Source organism: Elephantulus edwardii, unplaced genomic scaffold (genome assembly GCF_000299155.1).
Source record: "Elephantulus edwardii isolate Elephantulus edwardi_28Jun2011 unplaced genomic scaffold, EleEdw1.0 scaffold00080, whole genome shotgun sequence".
Classification (NCBI taxonomy): domain Eukaryota; kingdom Metazoa; phylum Chordata; class Mammalia; order Macroscelidea; family Macroscelididae; genus Elephantulus; species Elephantulus edwardii.
In genome coordinates, this window is record NW_006399830.1 from 7392465 (window position 1) to 7412909 (window position 20445).

General features: G+C 53.1%; 2 protein-coding genes across 3 annotated transcripts in view; one reads left to right on the forward strand and one right to left on the reverse strand.

The window, feature by feature from the left end:
* Nucleotides 1-7810, forward strand: part of CALN1 (calneuron 1) — a 448881-nt gene extending 441071 nt beyond the window's left edge. For both annotated transcript variants that reach the window (XM_006889661.1, XM_006889660.1), the window contains exon 6: nt 7683-7810. In XM_006889661.1, the coding sequence (XP_006889723.1) occupies nt 7683-7810 (128 nt within the window). The remainder of the gene's footprint in view (nt 1-7682) is intronic.
* An 8632-nt stretch (nt 7811-16442) lies between these two features.
* LOC102854955 (cytochrome c oxidase subunit 7B, mitochondrial-like) lies at nt 16443-16688 on the reverse strand. Its single transcript, XM_006889662.1, has one exon. The coding sequence runs from the start codon at nt 16686-16688 to the stop codon at nt 16443-16445; it is 246 nt and encodes an 81-aa protein (XP_006889724.1).
* Between the last annotated feature and the right edge of the window lie 3757 nt (nt 16689-20445).

Sequence of the window (20445 nt, forward strand, 5' to 3'; positions counted from 1 at the left end):
GGAGGGAAGGGAGCAGTGCTTGATGGGAGGGAAGGGAGCAGTGGCTGATGGAGGGAAGGGAGCAGTGGCTGATGGGAAGGAAGGGAGCCGTGCTTGATGGAGGGAAGGGAGCAGTGGCTGATGGGAGGGAAGAGAGCAGTGGCTGATGGGAAGGAAGGGAGCAGTGGCTGATGGGAAGGAAGGGAGTAGTGGCTGATGGGAGGGAAGGGAGCAGTGGCTGATGGAGGGAAGGGAGCAGTGCTTGATGGGAAGGAAGGGAGTAGTGGCTGATGGAGGGAAGGGAGCAGTCCCTGATGGGAAGGAAGGGAGCAGTGCCTGATGGGAGAAGAGGAGACACTGGCTGGTAAGAGAGAAAGGAGCAATGCTTGATGGGAAAGAAAAGAACAGGACACACCTTAGTCTCTACATTGACACTGTTGCTCTTTAGCACTCTGGAGAGGTCCCTGACAGCTGATTTTCCCATGACAACTCATCTTTTGATTCTGACTCTGGTGCCAAGAGTGATTTTGGATCTGAGCAAGATTAAATTCTTAACAACTTCAATATTTTCTCCATCTATCATAATGCACCAGCAGCCAGGAAATCAAAAAGAAGAGTCTTGAACATACCATGCACCACCAAGAAAACAAATAAGTTTGTCTTGGAGAGGGTGACACCAAGTTTCCCCTTGTAGGCTAGGATTTGGAAGCTCCATTTCACATTCTTTGGTCACGTGGCCAGGAGAGATCAGTCCTTGGAGAAGGACATCATGCTCAGAAGGGTGGACAGACAGCACAGGAGAGGGTGAGATGGATTGATACAGTAACTGGAGCAATGGGGGTTGGGGTGTTGGAATTAGTGAGACTGGCTGAGGACAGGGCATAGAGTCACTATGGGCCACAGGCAACTCGACGGCACATAACAACAAGCACAATATCATGATGCCATCTATTGGCCCAGTATGTTATGGTTAATTGCCTTCAAGTCAAGCATGACCCATAGCGACCCTATGAACAAAAAGCCTGAAGCCCCTCTACAACTATCAACATTTATCAAAGTTCATCATTTCTGGAGGCATGTTGTTTAGGAAGTGGATGCCACTCCTGCTTCCAGACCTGTCATAGTATGTCATTGCTGTTACGTGCCGTTGAGTCACCTGAGATGTACAGCTGAACCCTCCCCTTGGCCCCGTATTCACTCCCAAAATTGAAAACAGGAAAGTACAGAGACCTGTACCCTTGTGCTCTCTGCAGTCTGTTGACAGAAGCCCAAAGATGGAAACAGCCTGGATACCCAAGATGAGTGGATAGCCACATGGGGTACATCCAGCGGGACACTGCTCATCCACAGAGAAAAGTAGAACCTCTCGCTCTGCAGACAGGGGCCTTGACAACACCGTGCTGAGGGAAGTCACAAAATCACAGGTCGCGTGTAATCTCGCTGACATGAAATACTGAGAATGCGTGCATAGAAATCAAAGGGTTTCAGCGACTCCAGGGACAGGTACTGTTTGACAGTGCCTGTGTCTCGTATTTCTGTACCTTAATCCACGTTGCTACAGTTCAGGAAGGAAGGAACAGAAGAGAATTTTCCAGAAGGTTTGCCCAGCCACAGTGTTTTTACCTGTTAACACAGAGGGTTGACTCTGGAACAGGCCTTGAGAGATAAGTATTGTCGCCTCCAGGCCACAAATGAGGAAACAGAACTTTAGCAAGGGAACGTAATTTCTGAAGGAGGCAATTCCATGCAGACTAGCAGATGCCTGTACGCTGCCGTGTTATGGTCACCCAGTGTTGCTGGTCAGTCTCAGGTCCCCACACAGTGGTGGTCCGTCCTCACCCCTAATTTCCCATTTCAATGGAAGCATCTGATGTCTGGAAGTCAAACAGGAGCCAAGCAGCAGGATCTGTGTGTGAGCCCTTTTGAGACACATCCCCGAGTGTTGTCCCCAAATGGAATGCCAGCTGTCAGATGTTCCTGGACACTCTGATGGCATGCATCGGAAAGCAAAGCAAAGCACAATCAACCAGGGAAGAAAGGGCTTCTGGGAAAGACATGGCCGAGCTGCCGTGCACCACTCTGCCCCCGGCAGAATGGGAGAAAGGGATGGAGTCACAGGAGGGGCCCCGGCCAGGGAGCCCCCGAAGGACGTGTGGATTCTGTTGTCAGCTCTGTGCTGACAAACTCGTGATCCTGTGTGGCCCCTCTAAACTCTGTTGTCCTCATCTGACCAATGCAAGGATTGGACCAGATGATGACATCTAGACTTCTTGACTCAGCAGAAAGTCAGAAAGACTTTTGTACCCAAACCCAAGGTCCGTCTCTGCTGCCGTCACAGAGCCCCTGGAGGGCTGCCAAGTGCACACCTGGCCAGTCCCATCAACTGGCCCTGCACGGTGACCATCTTCTCCCCGTCCTCTTGGGAAAGGCCCGGTGTCATTTGCACCATCTGCTCCCAGCTCACTTGGTGCTGAGACTTTCCTGAAATAAAGCTCTTCAGGACAGAGAGGGTGGACGGTGAGGTGGCCTTGCGGTCAGGGGCAGGTGCTGACAGAAAGGAGACCATTTACGCAGTGACCTGGGACTTCAGACAAAAGGAGAAAGAAATCAAGAATGGTTTATTCTGTCAGAGGATGCTCCACAAAAGACGTGCAGAAAAGTTTTCTGTACTGTTCTGCGAAGAGCAATGACATTTCAAGAACTCCTACAGAGCCACCTTTTCATTTTGTTGGGGTAAAATATAACAAAGCACTGAGCATCTTAAACATGTGTAAGTGCACAAATCAGGTATTAATGACATCCAGCATACTATGCTCTAATCACTATTCTCCATTTCCAAGGTTTTCTCTGGGCACAACTATTCCAGTATCAAGTCACTGCCAGCTCTTTGGATGGCAAGTAACAGAAACTCAGCCCACTCGCCCAAGACAACACATTTTTATGGAATCAGGCTGCCTTGTCTTTCTCCCATACGGGCTGGTCGATTTGCCCAGCCAGCTTTCTGTTACCAGCTGAGTGCTTTAACCACGGCATCACCAGGGCCTTTAGAATTCCATCCAGACCCCCTTACAGTAAAAATCACAGGCTCGAATCCTAGGAGATTCAGATTCACAGGAATGAGTTTAAAGACTGATGCAAGCCATGGTGTTTTCAGTGAGTAAGAATGACTGATGAATTGATGCCTTTGAATTGGTGATGGAAAAGAGTACTGGCTCCTCTAGGCTGCAGAGTAAATGCATCCGTCCTGGAGGACGCGGAGCCAGAGCGCTCCCTAGAGGCAAGGACGGTAACAGTTCTCCCCACATACTTTGGCCATGTTCTCAGGAGCGGCCAATCCCTGGAGAAGAATGTCATATTGGAAAAGGTGGAGGATCAGAGGGAGAGAGAAGGACCCTTAAAGGGATGGACTGATACAGTGACTGTGTTCATAGAATCACTGAATCATGCTCAACTCGATGGCAATCATCAACAACAACAAATGTTTTTCTAGTTGTTGTGTACCGTCGAGTTGGACCTGACCCATAGCTGAAGCTCCAGCAAGTTTTCAGAGGCAGTTAATCACATGGGAGGAGATTGCCCACCCTTTTCCCACAAAGCAGCTGGTGGGTTCGAACTGTGTACCTTCAGGGATGCAGTGCAGCTTCTTACCACTAGGCCACCAGAGCTCTCTATTAATGATTAATGTCAATCAGTAAACATTATTAACATTAATTAGTACTAGATTATACTTGGTTAGTCACACCGAGTGTTTGAAATATGCTGTCTGTGAACCACTGTAGCCAAGGAGAAGATCAAGAAGAGAGAAAGGGTAAGGGCTCCACCACCAGCTGAAGGGTCAGCAGTTTGAATTCACTAGTTGCCCTGAGGTAGAAATATGAGGCAGTCTGTGTTCGTGAATATTTACAGCCTTGGAAACTCTATGGAGCAGTTCTGCTCTGTCCTTCAGCGTCACTGTGAGTTGAGATCCACTCAGTGACAATAGATTTTGAACACTTGGTGTTAGATCAGGCTCAATCTCACCTCTACCATCTGTCAATTGACCTCTAGCTATAGTCCTTGGACCCTCAGTCTTCTCATCCTTTAAATGGGGCCACTACACTCAATTCACTCCAGATTTGCACTTAACTCAATACCTGATCCCATTCATTAAGCAAATAGGAGTGTCCAAAAGGTTTGCAGAGAGAATCGGCGTGAGTTGGACACTACTAGTCCAGTACTTTGTCGTTTCCACAGTCCTCATGTAGGTGTTACTAGACCCGTGATGAAGGAACTGAGACTGAGGGAACACAAATGCCCAAGGTCGCCACACTGTCACCCAGTGTAGACTTGGGATGGGCTGTCATTGTTACTGCCGTACTGTCATAGCTTAGCTACAAGGGCAGTCACCCTTCACCGCAGTCAGTTCTCCGGGCACACGATTTGAACACCACCTCCTGATTCAGAGCCACACCATCCAGTGAATGAGCTGGAACCTTCTGTCGGCTTACAGGACACTCTGGTCTGGATTCAGATTTGAAGTCCTAACCGCCGATCGAAGCTCTGCTGGTACCATGTATTAAACGTTAGGCTAAAAACAGAAGGGTCAGTGGTTCGAACCCACCAGCTACTCCAATAGAGAAAGGTGAAGCCATCTGTTTGCATAAAGATTAACAATGTTTAGAGCTGGAGCAGTTATTCTGGACTGTAGGGTCGCTGTGAGTTGGATTGATTTGAAGACAGTGGGGCTAGGGAGCTTCAGCCCTGGTACCTGTGAACATGATCTTGTTTAGAAATGGGATCTTTGAAGAAGCTATTCGTTGATACCAAGGTGATTTCATCTCGTGAAAAGCCCATGTGTTACAGACTAAGCTACCTTGAAGGGTTTTCTTGAATGCGTAGTCTTTATGGACGCAGACTGCCAAGCTGCCCCCCCACCCCCCAATACTCTCTATAGAAGCAGACTGCCAAGCCTTTTTTCCCCCTGGCACCTTTGGATAGGTTCAAACCACCAACCTTTAGGTTATGGTTCTTGTTGGTGGTGATGATGGTGGTAGTGGTGGTATTGACTCTGACTCCTAGCAAGACTGTAAACAACAAATCGAAACTTGTCCCATCCTCCACCATCCTAATGAACCTCCACCGTGCTGGCCCACTGTGCGAGTCAGCGATGGTGGAACTTCCTCTCACATGCTTCTGGTATGTTGTCAGGAAGGGCCTGTCCTTGGAAGGAGACTTTCTGGTGGGGAAAGGAGAGGGTCAAAGAGAGGAAGAGCCTCAACAAGATGGACTGACACTGACTCCCTCTCTCACCCTGGTTTCACCTCCTCCAGGACAGACTCGCTCGCGCTCTTGGCGTCTGTGGCATGTCCACTCCTCTTCACCAACCCCACAGTTCAGAGGCACATTTCTTCTTCAATCTGCTTTATTCACCGTCCGCCTCTCACATGCAGGGGAAGCAATTGAAGATCCCATGACTCGGTTAGGCAGGTAGCTGACTGCAAACCATTGACGCCAGCTGGGGACCTGACTCAGCTCTGCCAGGCTGGAGTACAAACCCTCAGCCCTCCTGGGGTCTCTGTGGTGCCTTATCTCTCCCCTGCGCCTGCTTTGAAGGATTTGACATCAAAGTTCCAGCCACAGTTCTGGCAGGAGTAATCCCATTGCCTGTGACCTTGTTCTCTGCGTGTCCTTCACAGAGAAGGGCTTCGGCATAAACTCTGCCTCCAGCCCAATCACGGAATTCTCCTTTTCCCTAAGCTTCTGCCATCCCTCAGGACAGAAAAGTATAGGGCTGCTTCCAGAACCATCTTCTGCCTCAGACTCTCCCGGAATAAATGATCCAGTCCTAGGAAAGTGAGAGGACACGGTTGCTGCTGCATCCTGATGACATTTTCTGGCTTTGTCCTTCCCCCTGAAAGGCCAGCTCCCTTTCTCTCCCGAGGGCAGGCATTCTTCTAAATGTATTCACTAGAGGGAGGAGACAGATCAATCTCCTCAGCCAGGATTCACTCTTACCCGCGGGAAGGACTTGTATCACTCAGAGACCCACACGCAATTGGCATATAGAAAACCAAACCAAAATGACCTTTCATCATCAAAGGCAGGCAGGAGCCCAGAGGCACCTGAAGAAGTCAGGATAACAAGAAGAGGCCTGCAGGATGGTGGCCACCATGACTAAGAAGTGTCAGGGGCAGGGTGACTCTCCTTGGAGGGTGCCTTCTGGGTTACGGGACTTCAAGAAGCCCAGGGAAGGAAGGCTCTGTTGGCCTTGGGAACATCACCAGCTTCTTCCTCCTCTTAGATATTTTTAGGGCCTTGGGTGAAACACTTAAGGTGGTGTACTGCATTCATCAGAGAGCTGGACAGTGACTGGGGATGATAGAAGGAGAGCTGATGCCTTTGAGCTGTGGTGCTGGAGAAGAGTATTGAGTATGCCATGGACTGCGAGGAAAACAAATAGGTTCGTCCTGCAGAGGTGAAGGCAGGCTGCTCCTTGGAGGCAAGGATTCCAAAGTTTTGTCTGACATACTTTGGACAAGATGCAAAGAGGGAGCAGCCCTTAGAGAGGGACATCATTCTTAGGAGGGTGGAGGGACAGCGCGGGAGAGGAAGACCCTCGATGAGGTGGTTTGATTCCATCACTGGGGTAATGGGGATGTTCGTGTTGGAGACAATAAGATTGACAAGGGATAGAGCAGGGTTTAGGGCTGCTGTACATAGGGTCGCTATGAGTTGCAAGTGACTCGACGGCACATAACAACAGCAACAACAACTGTAGTACATGTTGTGCTGCTAACAGAAAGGTTGGAGGATTGAATCCACCAGCAGCTCCCCAGGAGAAAGATGAGCCTTCTACTCCTGTAAAGATTTATATCTTCAGAAGTCCACCAGAGAGGTGACCACCTATAGGCTTGTCTGTAGTTTGGCTGAAAAGTCAGCCGTTAACTGGGAATTATTCTGGGCTTGAAGGGTGACTGAGAGCCATAGTCTTTGGGGTTCCATAGTCTCTCTCCGAATGATAAACCTGTCCTTTTTTTGTGATTTTGAGTTTCATTCCACACCCCTCCACTCTCAGGAACTTCCTGTTGTAACTCTGCCCAGCGGGCAGTGGTGGCAACCGGGCACCATCTAGCTCCTCTGGGCTTGGAGTCCTGGAGCCTGAAGCTCACGTCCAGGGGTCCCTTGCTTCTCTTCACTCTTCACTGCTCCCAGCAAGCAGAGACCAGTGGATGGCCTCCACGGGTGACCACTGCTGACAAGGTTTTCTGGCCCCAGCTGTTTGTCACATAAGTAGGATGCAGGGCGTTTCCTTTGTGGATTCTGTTAGATGGTTGACTCCACTCTCCTGAGTCCCAGTTTCATAAGAGTGTGACTCGCTGACACATTGCATCAGTGGTCCAGATACAAGCCCATGGGCTGATCTGAGCAGTCTTCATATCCTTGGCTGTCCCTCTGGGATTTTTTAGGGGGCATTTCATGCATGTCTCATGGTTTAGTGGTAGAGTCTTGCCTTCTGTGCTGAAGACCAGGGTTCAAGGCCCAGTCACCACTCATCAGTAGAGGTTTGCATATTGCAGTGAGGTGCAGTGGAACGTCCAGACTGAAAATAACTAGAAAGAAAGGCCTTGTTGTCTACATCCAGGAAAGGGGTGTCAGTCTCTCATGCATGCAGCATCAGGTCTCACAGCCGCCTTCTCTCTTGTGTCTCCTCCCTGTCCCCCCAGTGCACTCCCAGAAACAGAACCGGCAGACCTGCGTCCGGAAGAGCCTCATCTGCGCCTTCGCCATGGCCTTTATCATCAGCGTCATGCTGATCGCAGCCAACCAGATCCTGCGGAGCGGCATGGAGTAGCTGCCGCACTGTCCCTGCTCACCGCGCATGTGCATGGCGTGTCCCTCCACCCGGCGGACCCGACGGCGCGGGCGGTGCTGAGCGTCCAGTGCGACTGGCCTCTTGCAAATCCACTCCATCTCCTTGGCAGGGACACCAAAGGGCTGTCTTCAATGCTTTAACGGTTTTGTTTCCTAATGCAATAAATACCCAGGAATTCCGCAGTGCTGCTTCGAACCACTGGCGGGACTTCCAGGAGGAACTCCATGGTCAACGCGGAATTCCATGGCGACAGGGCTGGAGGTGGACCAGAGCAGGAGAGAGGTGTAGACTCTGGTCACCTCCACGCCCCAGGCCCAGCCCCCTGAGGCTGACCTCTGGGTCCCTTCAGAGGGCGGAGCCCCCCATCTGGCCCCTGGCTTCCTCCCCCACCCAATGCAGACACTTCCCCCACACCCAGGCCCGAAGGGAAAGCCACTGCGTGGGGTGCACAGGCCTGCTTCCATTGTGCTGCCTTTCCTCCAGGCCCCTTGACGGCTGAGTTGGGGAGCTCTCTGTTTCCATCAGCATTCGGCTTTGTGTCCCCAGAGCCCACCGTGCACCAGCATCTTGGAACCTGCAGAGAGCCTGCCTCCCAGCTTTGGGCCTGCGCTACCAGAGACCCAGGCCTCTGGGTAGAGGAGACCAGACATTGAGCATATCCGCTTCCTTCACTCCCATCGCCATGCTTCCTCTCTGTGAGCTCGCCCTCCAGCCCTCATGCCCTGCTTCCTTAGGGGATGGGGAGGGAGCAGGCGGGTGAGGCAGGTGGGGAGGATGTGTTTGAATCCTTGAACAGAGCATGAACTCATCTCCCTGCCCGCTGAGCCTGGACAGCCGAGGTCCTGCGTAGCTGACCTTTACCCACCTTCTAAGCTGGTTCTGTTGGCCTTTCCCCAGCTGAGAAGAGAAGTGCTCACCGAAGTGGACAGGTGAAGTGAGTGACTGCACCTGTCACATCTCTGCCATGTACATTCTGCATCTGACTCATTTCCACAGGAAGGAAAAACAAACAATAAAACACCCCAAAACTTTGAAGGTGTGTAACCAACAAGACCTACCTGGGAGACACCTCCATTAGAGAAGAAAACGAACCCTGTCCATTCGCAGCATCATTTTCTTATATAACCTCCCAGTCCCAGCTCTTCCCAGATATATGCCAGCCACCACCATTGGCCACCGCTGTCCATCCAGCTTTTGTAGTCCCAGAGTAACCAGCCAGCAGTCTCCAGATGGAATATCTCCTTTGTGCGGTGTTAAGCTCAGGTCTTTATTTCGGTAACGGACGTGTCTCACCCCTTTCTGTTGAGCCGCATCCTAAAGCGCAGGCGGCCCCCCCTCCCTCCCTTCACGAGGCGCTTGGACTGTCTTCCGTTTTGTTGGTGGAGTGGATGTTCTGGTGCAGGTTTTGTTCCCAGCCCCTTCCTCAGGCCCACCCTCCCCTCTGCTTCCTCCTAGTTGCCTTCTTAGACTTGGACCACGCAAGTCTCCTTCTAGAGTCTTCTCAGTCCTCCCCTCTGCAGGCAGTTCCCAAAACTACTCCAAAGTGGGGTGACTGGAGGAACCTCCCTACCATAGGGGGTTGGGGGAACCTCAAACATTCATGACGAGCACAAGTAATACTAGGGTTTGAGCCATAGTACAGAGCAGGAGCAGATACAGACGCCCGAGAGCCTGGGGATTGATCATCCCCGCGGAGGCAGTGGGAGTCTCAAGATATCTCAGCCAAGGAAGGCCGCAGCACCTCCTAGAGCGCTTGTCCCTCGTAGATGTCATGCCCACCTGTCCCTTCTCTCCCCTCAGGACTCACCACCCCACCCCCCAGGATCAGAATCCTAAACCACAGCAGACCCAAACACAGATCACTTATTAACCCACCAACCCTGTCCTTGTCTCTGTCCAGGACAGTTTGCGCCCTCTCTCTCTCTCTTCTCTCTTCTCTCTTCTCTCTTCTCCTCTCTTCTCTCTCTCTCTCTCTCCTCTCTCTCTCTCTCTCTCTCTCTCTCTCTCTCTCTCTCTCATTCTCTCTCAATTGGACTTTACTGAGAGGTCACAAACTCACAAACTTCATAGGGACCTGCTTCCCTATCGTTAATTGATCTCTGGACTACAGATTGAGGCCTCCTGGGTGGGAGGTGAGAGGGCAGGATCCGACTTGAGAATGGACAGAGACCTAAGGACATTTCGAGGATCTCTGCCACAGGAAGGGTTGCTGTGGCAACAGCGAGACAAGACTCCAAGACAGAGCATGAGGCCTTCTCCCAAGTCAGCCTTTCTGCAAGTGCTGCTCTTCCTACTGGAGGCAGGGACCTGAATGAGGGTCACTGGATGGCCATGGGGGTGGGGGAAGGTTCTGGAGGGTCATCCACAGCTTTTTCCTAAGAAAACACCCTTCCTTCCCCCTCCCTCTCTCCCAGTGTCCTGGAGGCAAGGTATCCTGCCCAGAAGACAGCAGACTGCATCTCTGTGGCGTTGCTCAGAGAAAGGGCAAGAAGGAAGCCACAGGACCGATGGCCTATAAGTTACTGTCCTTCCACAGTGACCTCAAGGGTCAGTGTGTGAGGACAGCCCTGGCTCGTGGTATTCCTCAGACTTGGGGAGCGAAGCATTTGTTCTTTGGCTTGTACCCTTTATAGTATTGGCCTCATTGCCTGGAAGCTTAAGAGGCTGACCCTGGCCCAACAGCTAACTCCTCAGTCCTGTCCACACAATGCTATGAATAAGGCCTTGTGTGTGTTAGTGTCTTTATCACCTGAGGTCTGTCCCCACACCCCAGGTGAGGCAGGTGGCAATGACCTTTGCATGAACTGGGAGAAAGGAATGGTGGCCAGTCCTCACTCTGTCATCCAGCTAGTGGACTTGGGTGACCAGGAGTCTTTCACACTAGCCACAGGGCATCAATGGAGTGTACTGGTAAACTCAGTCTGGCTTCAAGGGCAGATGTCCCCAGACCACCTCAGTGATGACCAAGGAGGAAAGCCGACCCTGATCTCTTGACGTTCCCCAAATAAGCTCCTTCCAGATGCAGGGGGGCCCTCAAACAGGATCCAAAACCCAATCAGCCTTGACTCCCAGACAGTGTGGGTCCCATGTGATCAATTCTGTTAAAAATTTTTATAAAAATGATGCTACCATGGCAACCCTTGCATTCCACCCTGAGTTTGCCAAGACACAGAAAAATAAGGGACACGTTCTTCAAATTCACTCCAGCCCTGCCCAGCTGCTTCCTGAAGCCTCAAGTTCATGAGCTGCGGCAGAAGCGGCTCCCTTCAAAGTCACGTGCAGTGTGTGCCCACCTCGTCCTCTCCTGAGTGTCTCCCCAGTTCCTCAGGTGAGCAAGTACCTCCTCACTAGCCGCCATCCCCCCTTCCAGACCTCAGAGCCCCTTCATCTACAGTGAAAAGGCAAGAAACATCATCCGGAAGGCAAAATAATTTGAGAATCCCCTCTGAAAAGCATTGGTTTGCCCGTCTAGAAGCTTCTCAGCAAGTCAGAGATGGCCAGAAGGGAGCCAAGCTCTGTGTGTGGCCCTGGGCAGTCCCTGGGGCTTTGGAAGGACCTAGGGGTTCACCTGGAAGGACAGCGTGTGTGCCAACAGTCCTTCCTTGATGGTCACACGGTCATGCACTGATCTGACGATGCCACAGACAGCCCTGTGGTTGTTGAAGAAATAAAACCAAACCAGTGAAAACGGAGTGAATGGTTTGGACAATGGTATCCCACCCCACTCCCCTGCCCACAGAATCCTAAAAGCAATATATCTAAGAACTGGAGGGAGACAAATGCACCTTTTATTCCAAATGCCTCCTGCTAGGTTTACCCAGACTCAGGTCATAAACCAAGAGAGTTGTGTACCTTGCTCTTACCCTGAAGCTAGCAGCCCAGGAAGGTACGAGAGCCTTGCCAGAGGCAGGTCAGCCTGGCCTGCCCACAGGCAGCTGCAAGCCATGAACACGTTTCCCCTGGGCCCTTGATCTCCACATGTCAAGACTACTGAATGCCACCCCTCCCACTAGGTCTCCAGCCAGTGAGCCATGTGGTCAGCCCATGGCGGACGTCACCTATTGCAAGGACCGTCAGCCTCCCGTCGCGGTTGCACTGTTCACGGAGATGTATGGTGACCTGGAGCCCCGCTCTGAGGCCGTGGTGGTGCACGAAGGCCTGAGAACAAGCTCTTCAGTTTTGGTTATGACACCAGAAGACGTAGAACTGCTTTCTCAGGAGAGCTTGGACCTGAAATGAGCTCAGAGCAGAACTTCCGTCTTGGCCTCTCCTTCAGTCATGGAGACGGGAGACCCTCCCCTGAAGGTCATACCGTGGCCGTTCCCCACCAGCTCCCCAGAATGGGAAGACTTATCAGCAAGGAGCTACTCAACAGCTTGGGGTTCTGCTTTGGACTTATAACAGTGACAGCCATACGGGAGGACTGGGGACCGCTTCGGAGACTTGTCACGGACAGTGTGAGGTTTGGAGGAATAAGGTCAAGTCCTAAAAGCAGCTGAGAATGTCCTGTGCCCATTGCTGAGACGTGGCCATTGCAGGCGCTGTGGTGCCCACTTCCTCTGGATTTGGGACTCCCTTCATTTCTTCTCAAGGGGGCAGGTTAGTCATACTCAGAAAGTACTCCAGCGTGGTTCAGCCGGTTTGCAGTACGGCGGCAGAGCAACCAGGCTCTGAGACGGGAAAGGTGTCCCCTTGCCCTCACCCCCACCCTGCCTGGTAGCTTGCCCGTTGAGTTGTCCCCTAGGTACAGCCCCCATCCACCTCTTTGTCTTGAGCACTGTGGGTGGGCTTGTCACAACAACACAACTGCCGTGTTGTTAGGTGTGAATGTCCAAGCCAGCAGGACACAGCAGGGCTGGGGTGTCCAGTGGAGTAGAGAACAGACTAGGAGGGAACACCAGGGACTTCGGAGTGCCACACAGCACTGCTCCAGCCCTGGCCCTCCATGGACCCCCACATGCCTGTCCTACCTGGAGATCACACAACTGGGTGCACGGGGCTGCCATCTCCCTGATTTGAGTGGCCTCTGCCAGTCTTAAATGGATCCTGCTAGTTCATCTCTGTAAGGATGCCAAACCAAAAGGCCTTTCTAGAACTTTCTGTATGGCTCAGACCTATGGAATGGAGACTAAAGGGCAAAACAGATGGCAGACTTGTGGGCTGGGACGGGCGTAGGGCTCCAGACATCTCACCACTCTAGCTGGACTGTGTCCAGTCACCTCCCTCCCTCCGTGGCTTCTGGAGCAGGCAGGAAGGTATAGCAGCTGTTCTGGAAGCATTTGCCCCTTGAGACATTCTGTTCACCCAAAACAAGTCAGAATAAGAGCCCACTGTTAAGGCACCCTGACGGCACAGTGCATAAGGAGTTGGGCTGCTAAGGTTAATGGTTCAAATCCACCAGCTGCTCTGCAGGAGAAAGATGGGAAGTCTCTTCTCATAAGGTCACAGAAACCCAATGGGGGCAGGTCGCCATGAGTCACAATTGACTGACGGCAGTGGCAGTGAGTTTGGGTTTGGTGTTAAGGGTTCCCTGATCCCAAAAAATAAGATCCAGGACTGGTGGTTTTCTAGCACATGTCGCAAGAGGCAGCTGTGATAAAGCGTCCTGCTGGTGCAGTGGTTGAAGCATCTGCCTACTAACCAGAAGATGGGCAGTTCAAGCCTGCCTCCGAGGGCTGCCCCTTGAGGGGAGGAAGAGGCGGCCTGCTTCTGTAAAGACTCGTTGCTGTTAGGTCGGGAAAGGCTGACCCTCCAGTGGGTTTCCAGAGGCTAAATTACATGGGAGGAGACTCTCCTTTCTTCTCCCTCAGGAAGGCTGGATAGATTTGAACCACTTGCCTGTGGACTGGCAGTGCAAGTTCTTAGCCACTAGGCCACAAGAGCTTTAATAATTTCAGCCTTGGAGATGCTGTGGGCTACAGGATCCCTGTGAGTTCTGATCAACTCAGTGGCAAGGGATTGTGGAGGCTGCTCTGCCATTGTCTTGTTAATGAAATAAGGCAAACACTTCTACATTTCGTCAACACCTCAGCACGCTGGGTTAGCAGCTCCAGGCTCTGTGCACCCCTCAGGTCTTGCTGCGTTAGGGGCGTGAATGAGATGGGCTTTGTGTCCCTGTCTGAACCAGTGTGGAAATTAAAGGGAGCACCACCTACAGAGCCTGCTAGTGGGTATGTGTGCAGAAGGCGGGTGACACAGCCAGCGGCCCCGGAATGATGCTGCCTCCTACTTCTGACCCTTCAGTCTAGATGCTTTTGAACACAGAGCACAATTCTCAGTCATTTCTTCCCTTTTATTTCTGGCCCCTTTAACAGCACCTCTAGTAGATGTGATAGAAACCCAAATCAAAGCTGTCCCTGTGGGGTTCACCCCCAACCCCAGCAGCCCCACCACCCCTCCGGTCCGAGGCTGGCCCAGCAGTCTGTAACAGCAGCCCTTCCTCCTGGTGCATGAAGGGCCAGGGTGAGTTGGAGCTGACCCGACGGCACCTAACACGACAGTGCCAGTCTATAGAATCCTCCACATCTGCCTCCGTAGAGCAGCTGGTGAGTTGGAACCACTGACCTGTCGGTTAGCAGGCAAGCACTTTGGCCCTGCACCAGCGAGGCTGCTGGTCTCACCAGCTTGTAGTCGGCTATAACACGGCAGCAGGAAGGGTCACCATCCCTCCTGGCCATCAGGAATGAGCAGGCCCTTCAGCAGGCTGATGAGGAACGGGAGGACCAGGGCCCGTGGGAGATGGTGACCAGAAAAGGCTCAGAGAGAGGGGAGGACTGGCCGCCTCAAGACCCTCACGTCTCGCTGGCGCCAATCCCAGCTCCTTGTCCCAGCTCCCCTGTCCCCACAGTAGACTGCAGCCTCAGGTCTGCTTACAGCAGCTCTTTGCCTTGAGAAGATGCACATGGTGCAGGAACTGGCCGCCCAGCTGTGGGTGGACCTTCCCACAGCACTGTGTGCAGAAACACGCGGAAGGGTCGTCTATCTTACGTGACACCAGGCTGGGGCCTTGGTTGCCTTGGCAGTGTGGTTGGGGGCCCTCCCCCGTCCCACTCCCGGAAGGAGCTGAAGATTAGCCGGGGGACGGTGCCCTCAGGAAACAGAAGCAGCAGCTGGTGAGCTGCCATGGGTCAGGGTCACAGGCTCCTGGGATGAGTGTGCTCCAGACACGGGCTGCTTCTCGATCCACAGTCACAGCAACCAGAAGGCTTGTCCTAAGCCACCTGGGTGGACATTGGGGCGCAGAGGTATGTTGATTGAGGCAAGTGGAGCCCAGGGAGCCCCCTGTGCAGCTTGAGCCAAGCAAGACTGAGATTTCCATTCACCTCTCCCCAGCCCTGCTCCCTCACCCCCCCCCCTTTGTTCTCACCCCACCTTTGATTTCTTTGATGACTTCTGCTGTTAGGTGATGCAAGCGTCGACCGACTACACAAAGAGGAATCTTTATATAAACTGTAAATACAACTATAAATTAACTGGGCATGCAACTCACGGATCAAATGAAGTATATATTATTAATATGTTATATTAGTGTATAAAGGGAACTTGACTGCCATATTTACGAGATGTTTTCTGTAACCAAACCTGTCTGTAAATATATAATCTGTATAAAAAAAGAGTCTAATTTACCATTATTTATGCAATAGAAGAAAAAATAAAAGTGTTTTTTTTTCTCTCTTTTTGATGAGGGATTCCGTTCATTATGAATGAGTCGTGTAAGCCAATCTTGTGGCCCGAAATGTCACCCAGACCTCTTCAGGTCAAGCTCCAACTTTACACCCTCAGAGAGGCCACTAGGGGGGGTCTGGTGATGTGGTGAGTTGTTGGAGGGCAAGACACACAGACTGCCTCTAGACAATATGGTGAGGAAGAAGCTTCTTTACAGACACTAACGAACTCCATTTGCCAAGCCCTCCTTCATGATGACCTTCAGGCCCTCCCACACACTGGCCCTCAGACCATCCCTCACACTCGCTTCAGGCCCTCCCTCACGTTGGCCTGCAGGCCCTCCCTCATGCTGGCCCTCAGGCCCTCCCTCACCCTGGCCCTTAGGTCCTCCCTCAGGCTCATATTCAGGTCCTCCTTCATGCTCACCTTCAGACCCTCCCACACACTCGCCTTCAGGCCCTCCCACATACCTTCAGGCCCTCCCTCTCACTGGCCCTCAGGCCTTCCCACACATTGACCTGCAGGCCCTCCCTCATGGTCACTCACCTTCAGCTCCTCACTCACACTGGCCTTTTAAGTCCTCCCCCACACTAACCTTCAGGACCTCCTTTATGCCCACCTTCAGACCCCCCCTCACACTAGCCCTCGGGCCCTCCCTCACCCTGGCCCTCAGGCCTCCCTCATGGTGGCCTTCAGGCCCTCTCTCATGCTGGCCCTCAGACCCTCCCTCAAGCTCACCTTAAGGCCCACCCTCATGCTGGCCTTGAAGTTCTCCCTCACATGGTCTTGAAGCCCTTCTTCATGCTCATCTTTCTTTTTAAGGGTTTCAAATGTACTTTATTTCTTCAATAATGTCTTATTTTAATGAGTACATAGTGCTTTTCCTCTACATCAATTATAAGTTTATTTTAAAAACAATTCAATATTATACCACTAGCTGATTTGATTATTGATCTCTCCATTCCTTTGGGGTGACTCTGCCAACAGGGGACAAGTTCCATACTATCCCAATTTGTGTTATTGTGTAAGCCCACATAGCAGCACAGAAAGTAGTTCCAAAAGCTAAGATAGCATTACCATATTTGTCATGGAAATCAGGTACATGTTTCTGGTGGCTTTGTCTTACCATTATTTGCTTAATGCTTCGAACTTGAAGACGACTTACTGCGGTTTTAGCTAAGAGAAACATCATGAAGAAGTAAACGGAACTCTGGTAACTACTGCTGCTGCTGCTGCTTAGGAAAAAATCCTGAAGAGTACCCTTTCAAAAAGACTCCTGGCAAACAAAATGGCTTTCTGCAGAGTTGCTTAAAGGTATTTCCTTCATGCTCATCTTAAGGTTCTCTCTCATACTACCATTCAGGCCCTCCCTAACACTGACCCTCAGGTCCTCCATCACACTTACCTTCAGTCCCTCCTTCAGACTGGCCCTTAGGCCCTCCCTCACACTGGCCTTCAGGCCCTTCCCCATGCTCACCTTCAGGCACTCCCTCACACTGTGCCACAAACTCTCCCTCAAGCTCACCTGCAGGCCCTCCCTCACACTGCCCTTCAGGCCCTCTCCCATGCTAGCTAGAAGGCCCTCCCTCACAGTAGCCTTCTGGCCTTTCTCCATGCTTGTCCTCAGGCCCTCCCTCACGCTGGCCCTCATGCCTTCCCTCACCCTGTCCCTCATGCCCTGCCTTACGATGGCCATCAGGCCCTCCTCATGCTTACCTTCATGACCTCCCTCACGCTCACCCTCAGTTTCTCCCTCACACTCACCTTCAGCCCATCCCTCATCTCGCCTTTAGGCCCTCCCTCATACTGGCCTCAGGTCCTCCCTCTTGCTCATCTCCAGGCCCTCCCACATGCTCACCTTCAGGTACTCCCTCACGCTGGCCTGCAGGCCCTCCCTCACACCCTCCCTCACTCTGGCCCTTATGCCCTCCCTCATTTTGACCTTCAGGCCATCCCTCACAGTGGCCTATAGGCCCTTTCTCCCACTCACCTTCAGGCCCTACATCACGCTGCCATTTAGGCCCTCATGGAGGCTAGCTAGCGCTGGCTAGCAGACCCTCCCTCACAACAGCCTTCATGTCCTCCCTCACACTGGCTAACAGGCCTGCCTTCACGATTGCCTTCTGGCCTTTCGTCACTCTTGTCCTCAGGCCCTCCCTCATGGTGGCCTACAGACCCTCCCTCATGCTGACCCTCAGGCCCTCCTCACCCTGTCCCTCAGGCCATCCCTCATGCTTGCCTTCAGGCCCTCCTTACACTAACCCTCAAGCCCTCCCTCACGCTCACCTTTAGGCCCTCCCTTACGCTGACCTGTAGGCTGTCCCTCATGGTCACTCACCTTGAGACCGTCCTTCACGCTGGCCTTCAGAGCCTCCCTCATGTTTGGTCGCATTAAGGCCCTCCCTCACACTTGCCCTCTGGCCTACCCTCATGCTCACCTTCAGGTCCCTCCTCACACTTGCTTTCACACCCTGTCTTAAGCTTGCCTTCAGGCTTTCAGACCCTGCCTTAAGCTTGCCTTCAGATCCTCCCTCACTTTCACCTTTAGACCCTCCCCCACGCTGTCCCTCAGGCCCTCCCTCAAGCTCACCATCAGATCCTCCCTCACACTGGAACTCAGGCCCTCCCTTATGCTCACCTGCAGTCCCTGAGGGCCAGGGTGAAGAAGGGCCTGAAGGGGAGCATGAGAGAGGGCCTGAAGGTAAGTGTGAGGGAGGATATGAAGGTGACCGTGAGGAAGGACCTGAAGGTGAGAGTGAGGGAGGACCTGAGGGCCAGGGTGAGGGAGAGCCTGAAGGCCAGTGTGAGGGAGAGTCTGAAGGCCAGCGTGAGGCAGGGTATGAAGGCAAGCATGATGGAGGGCCTGCGGGCCAGTGTGAGGTACTTGAAGAGTGAAAGAGGGCCTGAGGGCCAGGGTGATGGAGAGTCTGAAGGCCAGTGTTAGGGAGGGCCTGCAGGTCAGTGTGGGGAGGGCCTGAAGGTGAAAGGCCATGAGGGAACCTGCAGGCGACTATGATGGGGGGGCCTGAAGGCCAACGTGAGGGAGGGCCTGAAGGCATGCATGAGGGAGGATCTGAAGGCAAGCATGTGGGAAGATATGAAGGCTACCATAAGGAAGGGCCTTCAGGTGTGAGTGAGTGACGGCCTGAGGACCAGGGTGAGAGAGGGCATAGGGCCAGCTTGAGGAAGGGCCTGCAAGACAGCATGAAGGAGGGCCAAAAGGCAAACATGAGGAAGGGCCTGAAGGCGAGCAAAAGAGAGGGCCTGAAGATGAGCATGAGGGATTGTCAGAGAGTCAGGGTGAGGGGGGGGCCTGAGGGCAAGTGTGAGGGAGGGTCTGCAGGCCCACATGAGGAGAGCCTGAAGGTGAGCATAGGGAGGACCTGAGGACAAGTGTGAGGAAAGGCCAGAAGGCGTTCATGAAGGAGGACCTGTTAGCCAGCATAAGGGAGGGAATGAAGGCCATTGTGTGGAAAGGGCCTGAAGGCCAGTGTGAGGGATGGCCTGAAGATGAGGGTGAGGGAGGGTTGCGGGCCAGAGTGAGGGAGGACCCGAGGCCATCGTGAGAGAGGGCCTGAATTCAAGCAACCATGAGGGAGGGTCTGAAGGCCAGTGTGAGGGAGGGCCTGAAGGCCAGTGAGGGAGGACCTATGGCCAGTGTGAGAGAGGGACTGAAGGACAGTATGAGGGAGTGCCTGAAAGCAAACGACCATGAGGGATGGCCTACAACTCAGCATTAGAGAGGGCCTGAAGGTGAGCGAGAGGGAGGGTCTGAAGGCTAGTGTGAGTAAGTGTCTGAAGGCGAACATGAGGGAGGAAATGAAGGCGACCATGAGGAAAGGCCTGAAGGTGAGCATGAGGGAGGGCTTGAGGGCCAGCTAGGGAGGGCCTGAGGGCCAGCTGAGGGAGAGCCTGAGGACCAGCCTGAGGGAGGGCCTGAAGGCAAGCATGCATGAGGGCTTGAAGTAGAGTGTGAGGGTCAGCCTGAGGTCCAGCGTGAACGATGGCCTGAAGGCAAGCATGAGGGAGGGCTTGATGGACAGGGTGAGGAGAGCCTGAAGGGCAGCATGAGGGAGGGCCTGAGGGTCAGTGTGAAGAAGATCCTGATGGTGCACATGAGGGAGGGCATGAAGGCCAGCATGAGGGTGGACCTGAAGGCAACTGTAGCAAAAAGCCTGAAGGTGAACGTGAGGGAGGTCCTGCAGAGGCGCATCAGGAAAGGCCTGAAGGTCAGGATGTGGCAAGGCCTGAAGTACAGCTTGACGGAGGGCCTGAAGGCAAGCTTGAGGGAGGGTCTGAAGGCCAGCAGGAGAGAGAGCCTGAGCCTGGGTGGGGCTTGAAGGGGAGTGTGAGGGAGGGCCTGCAGGCCAGCATGAGGGAAGCCAGAAGAGGCCTGTGGGCCAGTGGGACGGAGGGCCCAAGGGCTAGCATGAGGGAGGCCCTGTGAACGAGTGTGAGGGAGAGCCTGAGCTTGAGGGAGGGCATGAGGGAAAGCATAAGTGAGGGTATGAGGGCAGCGGGAGGGAGGGCCTGAAGATGAGTGTGAGGGAGGGCCTGAGGGCATGCGTGGGGAGTGCCTGAGGGCAAGCATGAGAATGGGACTGAGGGCCATAGTGAGTGATGGTCTTAATGTGAGTGACCATGAGGGAGGCTATTAAGGCCAGCCTAAGGTAGAGTGTGAAGGGGAGTGTGAGGGTGGGCCTGAGGGCCAGTGTGAGGGAGGGCCTGAGGGCTAGCATGAGGGAGGGCCTGAGGCTGAGCTTGAGGGAGGTAATGAAGGCAAGCATGAGTGAGGGCCTGAGGGCAGAGTGAGGGAGGGCCTGAAAGTGAACATAAGGGAGGGCCTGAAGGAGAGCATGAGGGAGGGCCTGAGGGCCAGACAAAGGAGGGCCTGAGGGCGAGCATGAGGGAGGGCCTGAAGGTGAGTGTGAGAGAGGGCCTGAGGGCAA

Excerpts from the sequence above, each read along its gene's own strand:
- LOC102854955 (XM_006889662.1), bottom strand. The coding sequence starts at position 16,688 with ATGATGTTTCTCTTAGCTAAAACCGCAGTAAGTCGTCTTCAAGTTCGA.